Below are 21245 nucleotides of genomic sequence, written 5' to 3'. Positions count from 1 at the left end.
GGAGGCGGTGCAGCAAAGATTTACTAAATTGGTCCCTGGGATGAGGGAGTTGTCCTGCGATGAGAGGCTGAGTAAATTGGGTCTATATTCTCGAGTTCAGAAGAATGAGAGGCGATCTAATTGAGACATACAAGATTCTGAAAGGGCTTTATAGGATAGAAGCTGAGGGATTGTTTCGACTGACTGGATAATCTAGAACGCGGGGGCACAGTCTCAGGATAAGGGGCCAATCATTCAGGACTGAGATGAGGGGAAATTACTACACTCAGGATTGTGAATCTTGGGCATTCTCTACCCAAGAGGGTTGTGGATGCTCCATCATTGAATACATTTAAGGCTGGGATAGATAGATAGATTTTTGGTCTCGCAGGGAATCAAGGGATTTGGGAAGCGGGCAGGAAAGTGGAATTGAAGCCCAGGATCAGCCATAATCGTATTGAATGGCGGAGCAGGCTCAACGGGCCATATGGTCTACTTCTGCTCCTGTTTCTTGTGTTCTTGCAAACTGGCAGTATATGTAGTCTGTTGTGAGTTCTTCAGGAATGCTGAATTCTGACCACTTAATGTAGCTTCACTTCTCTTGTTGGTGCTGACTTTCTGGGCACTGAGTTCATTGTACCCAAAGAAAGCCCATAGAGAAAGAGAGGTAATGCTTTGCTATAATGCAATATATAAAATGATAATGCAGTTTTAAATATTAAATACTGTTCCCTTAGAATCTGTTTGCATTGGCTGGAGACGAAGAATCTGAAGTACGGAAAAATGTGTGCCGTGCACTTGTTATGCTGCTTGAAGTTCGAATGGATCGTTTGCTCCCACAGATGCACAACATTGTTGAGGTGAAAACTACATTGAAGTATTATCAACTCGTTTTATTTTGCTTTTACAGCAGCTACACCTTTTCTTAAGTAATTAGCTCAGAGGCGCTTTGGAATGTGTTACGGTGTGAAAGGTGCAGTATAAATACAAATTTGTCTCTTTCTCAATCAACTTAATCCTTTTTCATCACTAAATTGCATGCATTTTTTTCTCGATTATTTTTGTCCTGGTAAATTGTTCTGTGAAATACCTACTTTTGAGAGTAGTTTATGTTGGTTTTGTTCTCAAGTTAGGCCACTATCTGGTCTCTCTTTCAAAAATATTCTCAAGTTTAAACTTTAAAATACAAGCCTACTATTATCGTATAAACACTGTTCTATGGAAAAGGCAGTAATTCTTGATAACCCAATTATGCAGTTACCTTGTAAGTTAATATCTTGACATTTCTATTTATTTTGCTTAGTGCTGGATAGAACTGTTCTTGTCAAAGCCATATTCTATAACAAATAGCTTTACATATTGAAGTAAATAAACACTTGAAGTTCGTTCTTGAAGCTTGGCATCATGCTTTCTTCCAAGATGTTGAGTATTACTGATACTGAACGCATTATTTTGCTACAGTACATGTTGCAGAGGACACAGGATCACGATGAAAATGTAGCACTGGAAGCTTGTGAGTTCTGGCTAACGTTGGCTGAGCAGCCCATATGCAAAGATGTACTTTCTGGACATATGTCACTGTGAGTAACTGTCTGCCAGTATAAGCACATTAATACTTAATGAGCTAATACTTACAAAAGCCTTTTTTCTTTGATGTGCAAACATATACTGGTTCTTTTTATTGAGTTAACAATCTGTTAGCTGAAAGTACTGATCCCTTGAAGCTCATGGCTTCAAACAAATAATCGGAAATTTAAAACATTCCATTAAAATAGGAACCTTATTGTAGTATTTTAGGTTTTTTCGGATAGGTGAACAAGAATAAATGGTGAAACCTGTACATTGCAGCAAAATTTCCAGTAGAATAAATTATTTTTAAAGCTCACTGAACACACTGGCCTCAAATTCTTCAATTCACTAAAATACTGAAAAGGTAACCATTTATTAGCTATTAAGAAATGGCACTTTATCCTCTTCATGTGCATATTTTCTCGCAATTAAAGCCAGAAGGAACTTGGGAAGATGATTTGGTACCGAATCATATCCCTTTGTTCAGTTGAGCAGCGTCAGGCTCGAAAAGACACCAGGTTATAACTGCATGAACTAACTGCAAGGTGATTAATAAGCTACAAGTTAACAGAAATTAGAAGTTGAGGTTAGCTGACACTGGGAATATTAGGTAATTGTTTCAATATAATTAGAGCAGGGAAGAATGGTGGGAGAAATTCTCAGGTGGATTCAGTGACTTTGGAATTGTAGGGTATTGGAAATCCTGACAAAGATGCCTTTTAAACTTCAAGTTCATTAAATCGCCTTGTTAGACAGCTGCTAAAAGAGATAGCTGCAGATATAGTGGATGCCCTAGCTATGATTTTCCAAAATTCCTTAGATTCGGGAACGGTCACATCAGATTTGAAGTTGGCAAATGTTACACCATTTTTCAAGAAAGGAGGGAGAGAGAAAACAGTGAACTGCAGGCCAGTTAGTCTAACATCAGTCATTGGGAAAATGCTGGAATCTATTATTAAGGAAGTCTTAACAATGCACTTGGGCAGCACAGTGGCGCAGTGGTTAGCACTGCAGCCTCACAGCTCCAGGGACCCGAGTTCAATTCTGGGTACTGCCTGTGCGGAGTTTGCAAGTTCTCCCTGTGACCGTGTGGGTTTTCGCTGGGTGCTCTGGTTTCCTCTCACTGCCAAAGACTTGCAGGTGATAGGTAAATTGGCCATTGTAAATTGCCCCTAGTGTAGGTAGGTGATGGGGAATATGGGATTACTGTAGGGTTAGTATAAATGGGTGGTTCTTGGTCGGCACAGACTCGGTGGGCCGAAGGGCCTGTTTCAGTGCTGTATCTCTAAATAAAAATAAAATAAAAGCACAGTATGATTAGAACCAGTCAGCATGGTTTTAATAAAGGAAAATCCTGTTTGACAAATTTATTAGAGTTTTTGAGGATATAACTAATAGGGTAGATAAAGGGGAGCCAGTATATGTAGTATATCTGGATTTCCAAAAGGCATTTGATAAGGTGCCATACAAAAGGTTAATAGGCAAGATATGGGCTCATGGGTTTGGGGGTAATATGTTAGCATGGATAGAGGATTGGTTAACGGACAGGAAGCAATGAGTGGGCATAAACGGAGCATTTTCAAGTTGGCAGGCACTGAATAGTGGAGTGCCACAAGGATCAGTGCTGAGGCCTCAGCTATTTACCATCTATATTGATGACTTAGATGAAGAGACAGAGAGTAATGTATCTAAGTTTGCTGATACAGAGGTAGGTGAAAAGTTATGTTTTGGGGAGGACACAGAGGTTACAAAGAGATATAGATAGGTTAAGTGAGTTGGCAATAAGATGGCAGATGGAGTATAATGTAGGAAAGTGTGAAGTTATTCACTTTGGTTGTAAGAATAGCAGAATAGAATATTTTTTCAAAAGGTTTGAAACTTGTAAGTGTGATGTTTAAAGAAACTTGGGTGTGCTTATACAGAGAATGCAAAAAGTTAGTATCCAGGTACAGCAAACAATTAGGAAAGTAAATGGCATGTTGGCCTTTATTACAAGGGGATTGGAGTACAGGAATAAGGAAGTATTGCTACAGTTATACAGGGTTTTGGTGAGACCACATCTGGAATACTGTGTGCAGTTTTGGTCTCTATATTTAAGAAAGGATATACTTGCATTGGAGGCGGTACCGTGCAGGTTCACAAAATTGGTCCCTGGGATGAGGGAGTTACCCCATGATAGGCTGCGTAGATTGGGCCTATTTTCTCTGGAGTTTAGAAGAATGAGAGGCGATTTAATTGAAACATACAAGATTCTGAAGGGGCTGGATAGGGTAGACACTGAGATTGTTTCCGCTGGTCGAGGAATATAAAACGTGGGGGCACAGTCTCAGGATAAGAGGCTGAACATGTGGGACTGAGATGAGGAGAAATTACTTCACTCAAAGGGTTGCGAATCTTTGGAATTCTCTATCCCAGAAGGTTATGAATGCTCCATTGTTAAATACATTTAAAGCTGGGATAAACAGATTTTTGGTTTTTCGGAATCAAGGATATGGCGAGTGGGCGGGAAAGTGGAGTTGAATCCCAAGATCAGCCATGATCGTATTGAATAGCGATGGGCCATTTGATCTACTGCTGCTCCTATTTCTTGTGTTCAGCAATCTTGTGGGCTACACTGATGCACTATGTAATTTAATGCTGATTGCTGCAACAGTGTGAAAAGTGATATTGCTGGAGACAATGACAGTTACTCTTATCAGCTGTTGCTGATGCAAAACTGCAGTCGGCTGTGAACATGATGGAATTCACTGAATATTTTGGTTATGTCTAACAGCTATCAGGGTATTTTGCAAGTTCTTCGAAAAGCTAAACTCAACTTTTGTGTTGTCCAAGTATGCAGGTAAAAATAATCAACAAACAGAAAAGGTCATACTAGTACTCCAAGCAATCAGTTAGTGAGTTTGTATTTGCTGTGCTACTCATTTAAGGACATTGTGCACAAAAATTTAATACATGCAAGAGCATGGTTGGGTCTGCAATATTGGCTGCATTGTCTTGCTTCAAAGATGCAGGTGAATACTCAGGTCTGATTATTATCAATAAGTGTAACCAAAGTTGAGGGTAAAGACTAATTAGTGCATCAAATATCTAGTCTAATATTCCTCGGGACACATTTATTTTATTCTCGTACCGAAGGAAACCATTTGGGCTGACTTTCAAAGGGAAAGAGCTATCAATTTAGTCCAATATTTTAAAAAATATTTTTGAATACTTATCCCTTTTTAAAAGCAATTATGAATTCTACTTCTGGTTGGGCGTATCATGTTCTATCAATAATCTGGGGAGGGGGGGAGCTTTTGTTCAAATTTCTCCCTCCAGTTTTTTGATTTAATTTATGATCTCAAGTTAAATAGTCACTTATCAATGGAAGTATTTTTCCATTTTCACCTTTATAAAAACACTTAATTTTCAAGAGATTCCCAGGTTCTCTCATCACTTCTCATAACATAACATCGCTAGTGTCCAAATGAATCTCTCCTGTCCTTGATATTATTCCTGTAGTGGGGTGCTCAAATCTGGACACATTATCCTGACTGGCCTACTTCATTGAATTATGTAGGTTTAAGATTACCTCTTCTGTACATGATAAAACCTGGAACCCGATAATATTTTTCAGTTTCGTGAATAGGAAATTTTAATTTTTAGTGTATACTTATTTACTTGCCTTCGTTTCAAAATCTAACTTGCTTTTTACCCCACATTAACATTTATTTGCTGTCCATCTGTTCAATTGAGTCACCTGTCTCTATCCTGTAGTCATTTATCATCCTCTTCAGAGAACTGTACTTCCTATTATTGTGTTCAGGTTTGTTGTTGTGCTCCCTTTGCCCAATTTGATTGTAATAAATGTGAAGACCAAGGTCCGGAAATCAGTCCGTACCCAGTACGTTTTATTAATGTCTATGCTACCAAGTTCCCTTGAATACTATGCACTAGATTTTATTCCCAACTCTCCTTATTAAACAACTTTTGAAAATCCATTTACTTACCAATTGCTGTTATTTCTTCAAAGAACTTTGTCAGACATAATTTATCCCTTACAAGTCTGTGCTCTCTTACTCATCCATTATGTATTAAAAAAGAGTGGTGGCAAGATTCTGAATGTAGATTAAATGGTTACATGATACAAAATCACATGACATGGGCCACAGGCTTCAGAGTGAACTGATAAACTGCAGCATGGCCAGGGGCCAATGCAGCAGACCAAAGGCAGTGGTGGGAAAAAGTATTTAGAACATTAAAAAAACCTAACATGGACCTTAATCCTATCACAGATGAGCAGGAGAGGCAAATCCTGATGACACAAAAATGTTGAATTGCATCATGATGTGGAACATAGGCAAAGATTGTCTCCTGGCAAACTCCTTTATCCTCCTTTTCCCCTTCCTATCCTCTACCTTTTCATCCCAGCCCATTTCATCTTGCCTATTCCCCTCTGTCAGCCGTGACTCAGTTGGTAGCACACTCGTCTGAGTCAGAAGGTTCTGGGTTCACTCCCACTTTAGGACTTGAGCACAAAAATCAAGGCTGACACTCCAATGCAGCCCTGTAGGAGGTGCTGTCATTCAGATGAGACGTTCAGTTGAGGCCCCGTCTGGCACCTCAGATGGGCGTGAAAGAACCCATGACACTATTGAAGAATAGGGGAGTTATTTGACCTTTTTAACTTGCTATTCCCTGACTGACTAACAGCACCTCCATTCTTTTTCTCCTATGTTGATTCCATTATGAACTGGAATAGCATCCTGGCTGTTCCCTCCTTTCAAATCTTTTGCATTCACTCAGTTCTATCCTTTACTCTGTCACCCAGGAGGTCTACATACTATTGAGGACATTCTGGCAACAGATTCCTTTGCCTGTTACCCTGGCTAGTTAATTTTTTTACTGCACTTGACGAGAAAACAGAAATGTGGTAGTGATAAGGGATTTGGTAATTAGGGGGATAGATGGCATCCTCGGCTGCCATCTATGAGAATCCCAAAGGGTTTGTTCCCTACCTGGTTCCAGGGTAAGGGATATCTTGAGGTGGCTGGAAAAGTGGGTAAATCCAGTTGTCGTAGTCCATATTGGAACTAATGACATAGGTAGTTACAGGGAGGCGATCCTGTTGGGGGAGCATGAGGATTTGGGAACTAAATTTAAAAAGCAGAACCTGAAGAATAATAACTTTTGGATTATTGTCCGAGCCGCGTGCAGATTGACATAGTGACAGACCAATTAGGTGAGGAACACGTGGCTAAAAGTCTAGTGTGAGAAAGTGGGGTTCCATTTCATGGGGTACTGGCACAGGAAGGAGCTGTATCGGTGGGATGGGCTCTACATAAAGCAGATCTGGACCATGTTCCGAGTAGATAGGGTAAGTAGGGAGCTTGCAAAGGCTTTGCGCTATGTATGTATGTATGTTCGTATCTTACTACATATGAGCATACAAATTAGGAGCAGGAGTAGGCCAATCAGCCACTCGAGCCAACTTCGCCATTCAATAAGATCGTGGCTGATCTGATTGTAACCTCGACTCCACATTCTTGTCAACCCCGATAACCTTTCACCCCCATGCTTATCAAGAATCTATCTATTGCTGCCTTAAAAATATTTCCAGACTCTGCTTCCACTGCGTTTTGAGAAAGAGTTCCAAAGACTCGCGACCCTCAGAGAAAAATTCTCCTCCTCTGTGTCTTAAATGGACGACCCCTTATTTTTAAACAGTGACCCCTAGTTCTAGATTCTCCCACAAGGGGAAGCATCCTTTCCACATCCATCCTGTCGACACCCCTCAGTATCTTGTATGTTTCAATCAAGTCGCCTCTTACTCCTTTAAACTCCAGCAAATACAAGCCTAGCCTATCCAACCTTTTCTCATAAGACAACCTGCCCATTCCAGGTATTACTCTAGTAAACCTTGTCTGAACTGCTTCCAACACATTTACATCCTTAAATAAGGAGACCAATACTGTACACAGTATTCCAGATATGGTCTCACCAAGTCCTGTAAAACTGAAGCATGACCATCTTACTTTTGTATTCAATTTCATTTATGCCCACTGTTTCCTGTTAGCTAGCCAATCTTCTATCCATGCCAATATGTTACCCCCTACACCATGAACTAATTTGGCAAATTGGATTCAAAATTGGCTTAGTGGAAGGAGGCAGAGGGTGATGGTAGACGGTTGTTTTTGCGAATGGAGGCCTGTGACCAGTGGGGTACCGCAGGGATTGGTGCTGGGACCCTTGCTGTTTGTAGTGTACATTAATGATTTAGACGTGAATATAGGAGGTATGATCAGTAAGTTCGCAGACGACACGAAAATTGGTGGTGTCGTAAATAGTGAGGAGAAAGGCTTTATATTACAGGATGATATAGATGGGCTGGTAAGATGGGCGGAGCTGTGGCAAATGGAGCTTAATCCTGAGAAGTGTGAGGTGATGAATTTTGGGAGGTCTAACAAGACAAGAGAATATACAATGGGTGGTAGGACCCAAGGGAGTACAGAGGGTCAGAGGGACCTTAGGATGCTTGTCCATCGATCACTGAAGGCAGCAGCACAGGTAGATAAGGTGGTTAGGAAGGCATACGGGATACTTGCCTTTATTAGCCGAGGCATAGAATATAAGAGCAGGGAGGTTATGATGGAGCTAGAACAAAGAAAATTACAGCACAGGAACAGGCCCTTCGGCCCTCCAAGCCTGCGCCGATCCAGATCCTCTATCTAAACCTGTCGCCTATTTTCCAAGGGTCTGTATCTCTTTGCTTCCTGCCCATTCATTTATCTGTCTAGCCACATCTTAAAAGACGCTATCGTGCCCACGTCTACCACCTCCGCTGGCAACGCGTTCCAGGCACCCACCACCCTCTGCGTAAAGAACTTTCCACGCATATCCCCCCTAAACTTTTCCCCTCTCGCTTTGAACTCGTGACCCCTAGTAATTGAATCCCCCACTCTGGGGGGGAAAAAGCTTCTTGCTATCCACCCTGTCTATACTCAACCTCTCTTCATAGCTAGCACCCTCCATACCAGGCAACATCCTGGTGAACCTCCTCTGCACCCTCTCCAAAGCATCCACATCCTTTTGGTAATGTGGCAACCAGAACTGCACGCAGTATTCCAAATGTGGCCGAACCGAAGTCTTATACAACTGTAACATGACCTGCCAACCCTTGTACTCAATACCCCGTCCGATGAAGGAAAGCATGCCGTATGCCTTCTTGACCACTCTATTGACCTGCGTTGCCACCTTCAGGGAACAATGGACCTGAACACCCAAATCTCTCTCTACATCAATTTTCCCCAGGACTTTTCCATTTACTGTATAGTTCACTCTTGAATTGGATCTTCCAAAATGCATCACCTCGCATTTGCCCTGATTGAACTCCATCTGCCATTTCTCTGCCCAACTCTCCAGTCTATCTATATTCTGCTGTATTCTCTGACAGTCCCCTTCACTATCTGCTACTCCACCAATCTTAGTGTCGTCTGCAAATTTGCTAATCAGACCACCTATACTTTCCTCCAAATCATTTATGTATATCACAAAGAACAGTGGTCCCAGCACGGATCCCTGTGGAACACCACTGGTCACACGTCTCCATTTTGAGAAACTCCCTTCCACTGCTACTCTCTGTCTCCTGTTGCCCAGCCAGTTCTTTATCCATCTAGCTAGTACACCTTGGACCCCATGCGTCTTCACTTTCTCCATCAGCCTACCATGGGGAACCTTATCAAACGCCTTACTGAAGTCCATGTATATGACATCTACAGCCCTTCCCTCATCAATCAACTTTGTCACTTCCTCAAAGAATTCTATTAAGTTGGTAAGACATGACCTTCCCTGCACAAAACCATGTTGCCTATCACTGATAAGCCCATTTTCTTCCAAATGGGAATAGATCCTATCCCTCAGTATCTTCTCCAGCAGCTTCCCTACCACTGACGTCAGGCTCACTGGTCTATAATTACCTGGATTTTCCCTGCTACCCTTCTTAAACAAGGGGACAACATTAGCAATTCTCCAGTCCTCCGGGACCTCACCCATGTTTAAGGATGCTGCAAAGATATCTGTTAAGGCCCCAGCTATTTCCTCTCTCGCTTCCCACAGTAACCTGGGATAGATCCCATCCGGACCTGGGGACTTGTCCACCTTAATGCCTTTTAGAATACCCACCACTTCCTCCCTCCTTATGCCGACTTGACCTAGAGTAATCAAACATCTGTCCCTAACCTCAACATCCGTCCTGTCCCTCTCCTCGGTAAATACCGATGCAAACTACTCGTTTAGAATCTCACCCATTTTCTCTGACTCCACGCATAACTTTCCTCCTTTGTCCTTGAGTGGGCCAATCCTTTCTCTAGTTACCCTCTTGCTCCTTATATATGAATAAAAGGCTTTGGGATTTTCCTTAACCCTGTTTGCTAAAGATATTTCATGACCCCTTTTAGCCCTCTTGATTCCTCGTTTTAGATTGGTCCTACATTCCCGATATTCTTTCAAAGTTTCGTCTTTCTTCAGCTTCCTAGACCTTATGTATGCTTCCTTTTTCCTCTTAGCTAGTTTCACAATTTCGCCTGTCATCCATGGTTCCCTAATCTTGCCATTTCTATCCCTCATTTTCACAGGAACATGTCTCTCCTGCACGCTAATCAACCTCTCTTTAAAAGCCTCCCACATATCAAATGTGGATTTATCTTCAAACAGCTGCTCCCAATCTACATTCCCCAGCTCCTGCCGAATTTTGGTATAGTTGGCCTTCCCCCAATTTAGCACTCTTCCTTTAGGACCACTCTCGTCTTTGTCCATGAGTATTCTAAAACTTACAGAATTGTGATCACTATTCCCAAAGTAGTCCCCTACTGAAACTTCAACCACCTGGCCGGGCTCATTCCCCAACACCAGGTCCAGTATGGCCCCTTCCCGAGTTGGACTATTTACATACTGCTCTAGAAAACCCTCCTGGATGCTCCTTACAAATTCTGCTCCATCTAGACCTCTAACACTAAATGAATCCCAGTCAATGTTGGGAAAATTAAAATCTCCTATCACCACCACCCTAGTTAGTTCACAGCTGGAGTACTGTGTACAGTTCTGGTCACCACACTATCGGAAGGATGTGATTGCAGTGGAGGGGGTGCGGAGGAGATTCACCAGGATGTTGCCTGGACTGGAGCATTTCAGCTATGAAGACAGACTAGATCGGCTGGGGTTGTTTTTCTCAGAGCAGAGAAGGCTGAGGGGGGACCTGATTGAGGTATACAGAATTATGAGGGGCATTGATAGGATAGATAGGAAGAACCTTTTTCCCTTAGCAGAGAGGTCAATAGCTAGGGGGTGTAGATTTAAGCTAAGGGGCAGGAGGTTTAGAGGGGAGTTGAGGAAAATATTTTTCACCCAGAGGGTGGTTGGAAACGAACGCACTGCCTGAAGGGGTGGTAGAGGCAGGAGCACTAACGACATTTAATAAGTATTTAGATGAGCACTTGAAACGCCATAACATACAAGGCTACGGGCCAAATGCAGGGAAGTGGGATTAGTTTTGGACGGGTGTTTGATGGTCGGCGCAGGCACGTTGGGCTGAAGGGCCTGTTTCTGTGCTGTAAAACTCTATGACCTTTGATGTGGCACCTTATTAAATGCCTTCTGGAAATCTAAGTATATTACATCCACCGGTTTCCCCTTTATCCACAGCACATTTTACTTCAAAGAACTCCAATAAATTGGTTAAACATGATTTCCCTTTCACAAAACCATGCTAACTCTGCCTGTTAACCTTGAATTTTTCTAAGTGCCCTCCTATGACATCTTTAGTAATAGCTTTGAACATTTTCCCTAAGACAAATGTTAAGCTAACTGGCCTGAAGTTTCCTGATTTCTGGTTTTGAATAAAGGAGTTACATTTGCTATTTTCCAATCTAATGGAACCTTCTCGAATCTGGGGAATTTCGGAAAATTAAAACCAAAGCATCAACTATCTCACTAGTCACTTCTTTAAGACCCTAGGATGAAGTCCATCAGGACCCGGGGACTTATAAGCCCGCAGCTCCAACAATTTGCTCAGTGCCACTTAATTTTCTTGAGTTCCTCCCTCCCTTCCATTTCCTGATTTACAGCTATTTCTGGGATGTTATTTGTATCCTCTATAGTGAAGACTGATGCAAAGTATCTGTTCAATTCATCTGCCCTCTCTTTATTTTCCCTTATTAATTCCCCAGACTCACTTTCTATAGGGCCACTTTGTTAATTTTTCTTTTTTAAATATCTATTGAAACTCATACTATCTGTTTTTATATTTCTAGCTAGCTTGCTCTCATACTCGAATTTTTCTTTCCGTATCAATCTTTGTCATTTTTTGCTGTTTTTATATTCTCTCCAATCGTCTGACCTGCCACTCATCTTTGCACAATTATATGCTTTTTCTTGAAGTTTGATACTATCTTTTAATTTTTTTAGTTAACACGGATAGTGGGTCCTCCCATTGGAATCTTTCTTGTTGGAATGTATCTATTCTGTGTATTCTAAAATAACCCCTTAAATATCTCCCACTGCATCTCTGACCTATCCCTCAACCTAATTTGTCAGTTCACTTTAGCTAGCTCTGCTTTCATGCCTTCATAATTGCCCTTAAGTTTAAATACTAGTCTTGGACCCATTCTCTCCCTCAAACTGAATGTAAAATTCAGTCGTTATGATTGCTGCTACCTAGGGGCACCTTCACTATGAGGTCATCAATTAATCCTATCTTGCTGCACAATACCAGGTCTAGTATAGCTTGGTCACTGGTTGTCTCCAGAACGTGCTGTTATAAGAAACGATCCCAAAAACATTCTATGAACTCCTAATCTAGGCTACCTTCGCCCATCTGATTTTTCCAGTCTACACATAGATTGAAATCTGCCATGACTATCACTGGAACTTTCTGACAAGCTCCCATTATTTATTTCTTTATACTGTGTCGTACCATGTGGTTACTGTTAGGGGGCCTGTACAGCACTCCCATGAGTGACTTCAGAGCCACCCCTCCACCTTTTCCTAGCTTTCTGTCCTTCCTAATATTGAGGTCCCAATCTGTCATCTTGCAGCCATGTCTCTGTAATGGCTATCAGATCGTACTTATTTATTTCTACTTGTGCTATCAGTTCATCTGTTTTGTTTCGAATGCTACGTGCATTCAGAAACAGCCTTCAGTTTTGTCTTTTTATTTTTGTAAGTCTAGCCTTGACTGCTGATTTACTTTTAGATTTGTACACTCTATCTCTTCCTGTCACGGTCTGTTTATTTTTTCCCATATTAATACCTTTCTCTCTCGCCTTGTCTCTACTCTTTGATTTGCCACCTCTTCCCAAATTTGATCCCTTGCCCCCAGTTTAAAACCCATTCTACTTCACTAGTTATGTGGCTCGCTAGAATACCGGCCCCAGCACAGTTCAGTTGTAGACTGTCCCAGCGGTACAGCCCCCATTTTCCCCAGTACTGGTGCCAGTGCCCCGTGAACCAGAACCCACTTCTACCACACCAGTCTTTGAGCCACGCATTAATTTCTCTAATCTTATTTTCCCTGTGTCAATTTGCATGTGGCAAATCCTACAGGGTGAAAAAGTTAGAGAAAGCAAAGGAGCACGTCCTTCCCCAACTTGCTCAACTCACCAAACTTGTAGTACTCTGTTCAAGTTGCATTCAGTGCTAAGTCGTACTGAGATGCCTGTATTTATATGTTCTGAAACTCAAGAGATTAGCTGAGCTCCAGCTACAGAAAAAACAGTTCAAGCTAGTTTCCTTAATTAACTAACTACAGCTGCTCCCTAGTGGATAGCTTGTATATTCCTGCTTAGATAGGAGTGGATTTTCACAAAAAAAAACTTAAATATAAAAGGGCCAGGAGACAGAAAAGGTGAGCTTGGGACAGGCTAAACTAAGGAGGACATAAAATACTGGGGGATAAATAGTTATAGAACAGGAACGTACAAAGGGTGGTTTGAAAATAAAGAGATAAATTGCTTTTAAAAATGAGTTAAACTGCCTATGTAGCAGCGCACAAGTGTCGATAAAACTGGGGAACTGGAGGCAATAATGTGTTGCAAGGAACCAGATATAGTCAAGATTACTGAAACATGGCCACAGAAAAATCAGGACTGGGAAATAAATATTGTAGGATATAACATACTTTAAAAAAAAAAGAGTGGGGGAGAAAGGGAGGTAGAATAGCAATACTAATTAGCGATAACATAATAGTGGAAAAGAGTAACACAGCCATCAATAAGACAAACCCACGTGGGTAGAGATAAAAGTAATAAATTGCTGTAATAGGGGTAGTCTACAGACCATCTAATTTTGGAAGGGTGGTGGCGGAAGAAACAACTTAGTGAATTGAGTAGCAAACAGAGAAGAATAATCATGGGGGATTTCAATAGCCATGAAATTAATTGGCCAGAAGAGGTAGGTAAAGGGAATAGGGAATGGAGTTCCTACAATGTAAGGAAGAACTTCTTTCCTAACCCAATTTCTTCTTAGACAGTCCCTTGGCAACAAGGATGACTTTCTTCCACTCCAGGGTTGTGGGTCCTTAGCTGACCAAATAGTCCAATTCTGGATCCATCCACTCTGCCACAGGTGGGGCAGGTGGTGGTTGGTGAGACGAGTGAATGAGATGCTCGAATTTCTGAACGCTCCTTCCGCTGTTGGTGCTTGGGCACTGCCTGGGCACATTGACGTTGTTCGAACTGGCTGGCATCTTCACAGATGCTTCTCCATTTTGGACAATCTCGGACAAGAGATCCCACGAATCAGTGGAGATTTCACATTTTTTCAGGGAGGCTTTTAAGGACATGCTTGTAGCGTTTCCTCTGCCCTCCTGGTAGCCTCTTGACGTGATGGAAAACATGTTTTGGGAGTCTTGTGTCAGGTGTGCGAATGATGTGGCCCGCCCAACATAACTGAATAGCCATGACCAGTGTCTTGATACTGGGGATGTTGCCTGAGAGGGTCACTGACATTGGAGCACCTGTCCTGCCACTGAATTTGCAGGATCTTGCGGAGGCATGGTGGTGATATCTCTCCATTGTCTTGAGATGTCTGTTGTAGTGTCCATATTTCCAACATATACAGGAGGGAAGGTAACAATGCAGCCCTGGTTGAGCTTGGTGCCAGGTTTGGGGTCATTGTCATCAAACACTCTTTTCCTCAGACGACCGAAGGCTGCGCTGGCACACTGGAGGCAATGCTGAGTTTCATTGTTTATGTCTGCCTTTGCTGAGAGGAGGCTCCCAAGGTATGAGAAGTGATCCACATTGTCCAGTAGTTTGCCATGGTTCTTGGTTGCAGCAGTGTTGCACTGCAGGAGCAGGCTGATAGACGGCCTTTGTCTTCTGGATGTTTAGCTTAAGTCCCATTCTTTCATACGCCTCCGTGAATGCATCGACAAGGGTTTGAAGCTCGGCATCTGAGCACACATACACAAGCGTCGTCAGCGTACTGCAGCTTGATGACAGAGGTTGGCATGACCTTGGTTCTGGACTGGAGGCAACGTAGGTTAAATAGTTTCCCACTTGTCGTGTAGAGTAGATCTACCCCAGCAGGGAGCTTCATGGAGATGAGGTGGAGTGTTGCGACGAGGAAGATGGAAAAGCGCGTTGCTTGACCCCAGTTTGCACTCTGATTGGGTCAGCGGCAGATCTGTTGACAAGGATTGCAGCTTGCATGTTGTCATGCAGCAGGCGGAAGATGGTGACGAATTTATTTGGGCAGCCAAATTTGAAGAGGATGTTCCATAATCGCTCCCGATTGATAGAGTTGAAGGCCTTTGATGTCAAAGAAGGCCATATATAAAGGTTGCTGTTGCCCCCTACATTTTTCTTGGGAGTTGTCTTGCTGTGAAGATCATGTCCTCTGCGTCTCTTGATGGACGGAATCCACATTGTGATTCTGGTTAGAGCTCTTGAGCCACAGGGAGGAGGCGGTTGAGAAGGACTCTTGCAATGACCTTCCCTGTGGTGGACAGCAGGAAGGACCCCTCTGTAGTTACCGCAGTCGGTCTTGTCGCCTTTTTTGAAGATGGTCACAAGAACGGCGTCTCGGAGATCACCCCTGGCATGCTCCCCTCCTCCCAGATGAGGGAGATGAGACCATGTGTTTGTGTCAAGACTGCCTCTCCACCGTATTTTAGAATTCCGGCAGGAATTCTGTCTACGCCGGTGGCTGTATTGTTTTTTTAGCTGTCGGATGGCCTTTTCGATCTCATGTTGGGCTGGGGTTGTGCTGAGATCGTGGCGGGTAGCATGCTGTGGAATGTGATCGCGGGCACTCTCATCAAGGACTGAGTCTTGATTGAGGAGATCTTCAAAGTGCTCCTTCCAGTGAACGCTGACTGCCTTTCTGCACTTGATCAGCGTCACTCCATTCTTTGCTCTCAGTAGGGTAGGCCCTTGGGTACTTGGACCATAAATGGTCTTGACTGCGCTGAAGAATCCACACATGTCTTTGCTGTCAGCGAGTTGCTGTACTTCCTGCGCTCTTTCAGCCCACTAGTTCTTTAGGTCATCGGTTTTTTTTTGTTGAACCTCGACCTTCAAATGTCTGTATACCTACTTTTTTTCCCTCTAATTTTGGTGATGCTTCCAGTTCAGGAACGCCTTGCGCTTGCGATTTAGTAGCTCCTGGATCTCCTGGTAGTTCTTGTCAAACCAGCCTCAGCGAGCCCCCTTGTGGATTAAACAATCGTCTCATGACCCTCCGGCTCACCCTAACCCAGAAACAGCACAGCGCAGTCATCAGTGTGTACGCCCCAACCCTAGAAGCTAACAGATGAGGCCACAGAGGAATTCTACTCCAGCCTTAATCACTTGCTGTCAAGCTGATCCTCCTCGAAGACTTCAATGCCAGAGTTGGAAGGGACACAAACCTTTGGAAAGGTGTGATTGGCAAGGAAGATGTTGGAAAGGCTAACACCGACTGAGTCCTTCTTCTGACGAAATGCTTTGAACATGGCCTGCTCATAATGAACACCCTATTTTGGCAGAGAGACAAATAAAAGACTTCATGGCAGCACCCTCGCGCCAGGCATTGGCATTTGCTTGACTGTATAATTGAGTGAAGGAGCGCAAGGATGTTTGCATCACCCATGCCATGATGGGAGCCGATGACTGTTCGACCGACAATCGCCTAATCCGAGCTACTGTCTCCATAAACCCAGCCCAAAAATGGCATCAGCAGCAGAAGCACTGCCGCAGGAAAAGCATTGTCGATGGTATCAAGACCTACTCAGGCAGTGTCTTACAAGCAACTTGGCAACGCTCAAAGAGCAGGAACCACAGAGTGTTCACAATGCCTGGTCTGTCCTCAAAGCTGCCATAATCAGCACTTGCGAAGATACTCTTGGAGGACTCACTACTGGATCTGGGAGTGGGGAATGAGCCAGAGCAGATAAGTAAAACATCTAGGTAATAGTGGCCACAATGTAATATGGTTTAGAGTCATAGAGTCGTACAGCACAGAAACAGGCCCTTTGGCCCATCGTGTCTGTGCCGGCCATCAAGTACCTCACTATTCTAATCCCATTTTCCAGCACTTGGCCCGTAGCCTTGTATGCTATGGCGTTTCAAGTGTTCATCTAAATACTGCTTAAATGTTGTGAAGGTTCCTGCCTCTACCACCTCTTCAGACAGTGCGTTCCAGATTCCAACCACCCTCTGGGTGAAAACATTTTTCCTCAAATTCCCTCTAAACCTCCTGCCCCTTACCTTAAATCTATGCCCCCTGGTTATTGACCCCTCTGCTAAGGGAAAAAGTTTCTTCCTATCTAACCTATCAATGCCCCTCATAATTTTGTATACCTCAATCAGGTCCCCCCTTGGCCTTCTCTGCTCTGAGGAAAACAACCCTAGTCTTTTAAGTCTGTCTTCATAGCTGAAATGCTCCAGCCTAAGCAACATCCTGGTGAATCTCCTCTGCACCCTCTCCAGTGCAATCACATCCTTCCTGTAGTGTGGTGCCCAGAACTGTGCACAATACTCCAGCTGTGGCCTAACTAGTGTTTTATACAGCTCCATCATAACCTCCCTGCTCTTATATTCTGTGCCTCGGCTAATAAAGGCAAGTATCCCATATGCCTTCCTAACCACCTTATCTACCTATGCTGCTGTCTTCAATGATCTATGGACAAGTACACAAAGGTCCCTCTGTACCTCTTAGGGTCCTACCATCCATTGTATATTCTCTTGTTGTGTTCGTCCTCCCAAAATGCATCACCTCACACTTCTCAGGATTAAACTCCATTTGCCAGTGCTCCGCCCATTTTACCAGCCCATCTATGTCGTCCTGTAATCTAAGGCTTTCCTCCTCACTATTTATGACGCCACCAATTTTCGTGTAATCTGCGAACTTATTCATCTTACCTCCTATATTCACGTCTAAATCATTAATATACGCTACGATAGTGCAAGGGTCCCAGCATCGATCCCTGTGGTACACCACTGGTCACAGGCTTGCACTCACAGCAACAGACCTTGACCATCACCCTCTGCCTCCTACCACTAAGCCAATTTTGGATCCAATTTGCCCTGGATCCCATTGGCTATTACCACCTTAACCAATCTCCTATGCGGAACCTTAGCAAAAACTTCAGATAGTAATTGAGAAGGACTTAAGGACATAAGCATGACAGAAACCAAGGCAATCAATTGAAGAAAAGCTGATTGAGTGGTTAAGAATAAAACTTGGCAAAATAAAATGGACGATATTGGCAAACAATGATTTAGAATAGCAACGGGAACAGAGTCCAGGAAAAATATATTCCACTAAAAAACCAGAATAGACCAAACTCTAATGAAGTCACCATGGATGAATAAAGAAACTAGGGAAACATTGAGGATAAGGAAATGGACGTACAGACAGCAGAGGAGAATAAAGCAAGAAAGAATAGGCAGACTAGGAGCGAAGTTTTATATTTAAAAAAAAAAAGCAACAAGGATGTTATTACAATTTGGTAAAATATTCAATAGACACGTAAAGGAAAAGTCAGGATTGGTATAGGGCCATTATGGGATGGTCAGGATAAAATCATGGGCAGCAGTGGCAAAAATAGTAATTAATTGATTTTCTTCAGCGTTTATCAGGGAGATAGATCAAGGGGACATGACATCGGAAGATGGGATTCAAAATTATATCGCTACTTTTTAAATAAATATTAGATAAACTAATCAAACTCAGGATAAAACCACTGCTCTGGACAGCATGTAGGGAAGAGATAGCAGAGGCACTGTTACACATTTAATACTTAATTGCAAAAAGATATACGAAAATACGAATTGGGAGCAGAAGTAGGCAGTTCGGCCGCTCTAGCTTGCTCCACCATTCAATAAGGTCATGGCTGATCATAAGGACGTAAGTAGTAGGAGTAGGCCATTCAGCCCCTCAAGCCTGCCCCGCCATTCAATAAGATCATGGCTGATCTGTCCCAGGCCTCAACTGCTCTTTCGGGCCTGCTCCGCATAATCCTCGACTCCGAGATTTCAAAAATCTATCTACCTTCTCCTTAAATACATCAGTTTGTCTCAAATTCCACACTCCCATCTACCACTGATAACTTTTGATTCCCTTGCCTAACAAGAACCCACACCGTTAAAATTATTCAATGACCCCTGTATTCACCACCTTCTGGGGCAGAGAGTTCCAAAGTCGCACAACCCTTCGAGAAAAGAATTTCTCCTCATCTCTGTCCTAAAAGGGCGACCTTTAATTTTAAAACCGTGCCCCTTAGTTCTGGACTCCCCCACAAGAGGAAACATCCTTTCCACATCCACCTTGTCAAGACCATTCTGGATCTTTTATACTTCAATCAAGTCTCCCCTCATTCTTCTAAGCTCCATTGAAAATAAGCCCAGTCTGTCCAACCTTTCCCCATAAGATAACCCGCTCATTCCAGGTGTCAATCTAGTAAACTTCTGCACTGCCTCCAATGCATTCACATCCTTCCTTAAATAAGGAGACCAAAACTGTACACAGTATTTGAGATGTGGTCTTACCAATGCCCTGTATAACTGAAGCATAACATGCTTACTTTTATTTTCAATTCCTCTCATAATAAAGGATAGCATTCACTTAGCCGCCTTTATTACTTGCTGTACCTGCATACTAACTTTTTGTGACCCATGCACTAGAACACCTAGATCCCTCTGCACCTCCAGAGTTCTGCCGTCATTCTCCGCTTAAGTAATACTGTGCTTTTTTTTTTAATTCTTCCTGCCAAAGTGAACAACTCTACATTTTGCCACATTATACTCCATCTGCCAGATTTTTGATCACTCACTCAACCTATCTATATTGGTCCCTCCTTATGTCCTCTTCACTACATACTTTCCGACTTATCTTTGTGCCATCTGCAAATTTAGCTACCATGCCATTGCTCCCCTCATCTAAGTCATTGATATAAATTGTAAAAAGCTGAGGTCCAGCACAGACCCCTGCGGGACTCCACTCGTCACATCCTGCCAATCAGAAAAGGACCCATTTATGCATACTTTCTGTTTCTGCCAGCCAGCCAATCTTCTGTCCATGCTAATATGTTACCCCCTACAACATGAGCTCCTGCTTTGCACAACAACCTTTTATGTGGCATCTTGTCGAATGCCTTCTGGAAATCCAGATACAGTACGTCAACGGGCTCCCCTTTATCCACGGCACATGTTACTGCTTCAAAGAGCTCCAATAAGTTGGTTAAACATGATCTCCCTTTCACAAAACCATGCTGACTATTCCTGATTACCTTGAGTTTTTCTATGTGCCCAGCTATAGCCTCCTTAATCGATTCTAACACCTTCCCCACGACAGACGTCAAGCTACCTGGCCTATAGTTACCTGTTTTCTGCCTCCTCCCCTTCTTGAATAGAGGTGTTATATTTGCTATTTTCCAGTCTAATGGAACCGTTCCAGAATCTAGCGAATTTTGAAAAATTAACACCAACCCATCTACTACGTCATTAGCCACCTCTTTTACCCTGGGATGAAGCCCATCAGGACCCGGAGACTTGTCAGTCCGCAGCTCCATTAGTTTGGTCAGTACCGCTTCCCTGGTGATTGTAATTTCACACCAAGTTCCCCTCTTTTCCACCTCCTGATTTACAGCTATTACTGGAATTTTTTTTATCTTCGATAGTGAAGACAGAAGCAAAATATTTGTTCATCCACCATTTCCTTATTATCTCCTTTTAACTCCCCATTCTCACTCTAGAGGACCAACACTCACTTTACACACTTCCTTTTTAAATACCTGTAGAAACACTTGCTGTCTGTTTTTACATTTCTAGCTGGCTTCCTCTCGTACTCTAATTACTTTCTCCTGATTAACTTTAGAGTCATTCTCTGCCGTTATTGATATTCTGACCAATAATCTGACTTACCACTCATCTTTGCGCAATTTTATGCCTTTTCTTTAAGTTTGATGTTTTCTTCAATTTCAGGAAACTGGCGGATAGCTAATGTTATACCTGTATTTTGAGATGATAAAATTATGTCTGTGGAACTATAGACTAGATAATGGAATTCCTACTAAAGAAGAATTTTTAAAAAAAAAATTAGAAACCAAAAATATATTAATGAATAATCAACATAGATTTCAAAGGAAAAAATCTTGCTTGACCAACAGCATTGAATTCTTTGAAGAGATCAGAGAGTAAATAAGGCTAATGCAGTAGAGATAATACTTGGAACTCTATTGC

General features: G+C 42.6%; 1 protein-coding gene across 4 annotated transcripts in view; it reads left to right on the top strand.

Moving 5' to 3' along the window:
* tnpo1 (transportin 1) overlaps window positions 1–21245 on the top strand; it is a 206288-nt gene that overhangs the window by 119832 nt on the left and 65211 nt on the right. For all 4 annotated transcript variants that reach the window (XM_068029557.1, XM_068029559.1, XM_068029558.1 and 1 more), the window contains exons 8-9: window positions 717–839; window positions 1441–1559. In XM_068029557.1, the coding sequence (XP_067885658.1) occupies window positions 717–839; window positions 1441–1559 (242 nt within the window). The remainder of the gene's footprint in view (window positions 1–716; window positions 840–1440; window positions 1560–21245) is intronic.

The sequence above is a fragment of the Heterodontus francisci genome, chromosome 4 (assembly GCF_036365525.1).
Source record: "Heterodontus francisci isolate sHetFra1 chromosome 4, sHetFra1.hap1, whole genome shotgun sequence".
In the NCBI taxonomy this organism is placed as follows: Eukaryota; Metazoa; Chordata; class Chondrichthyes; order Heterodontiformes; family Heterodontidae; genus Heterodontus; species Heterodontus francisci.
The sequence above is the reverse complement of the archived record's forward strand: the minus strand, read 5'-3'. Positions and strand labels throughout refer to the sequence as shown.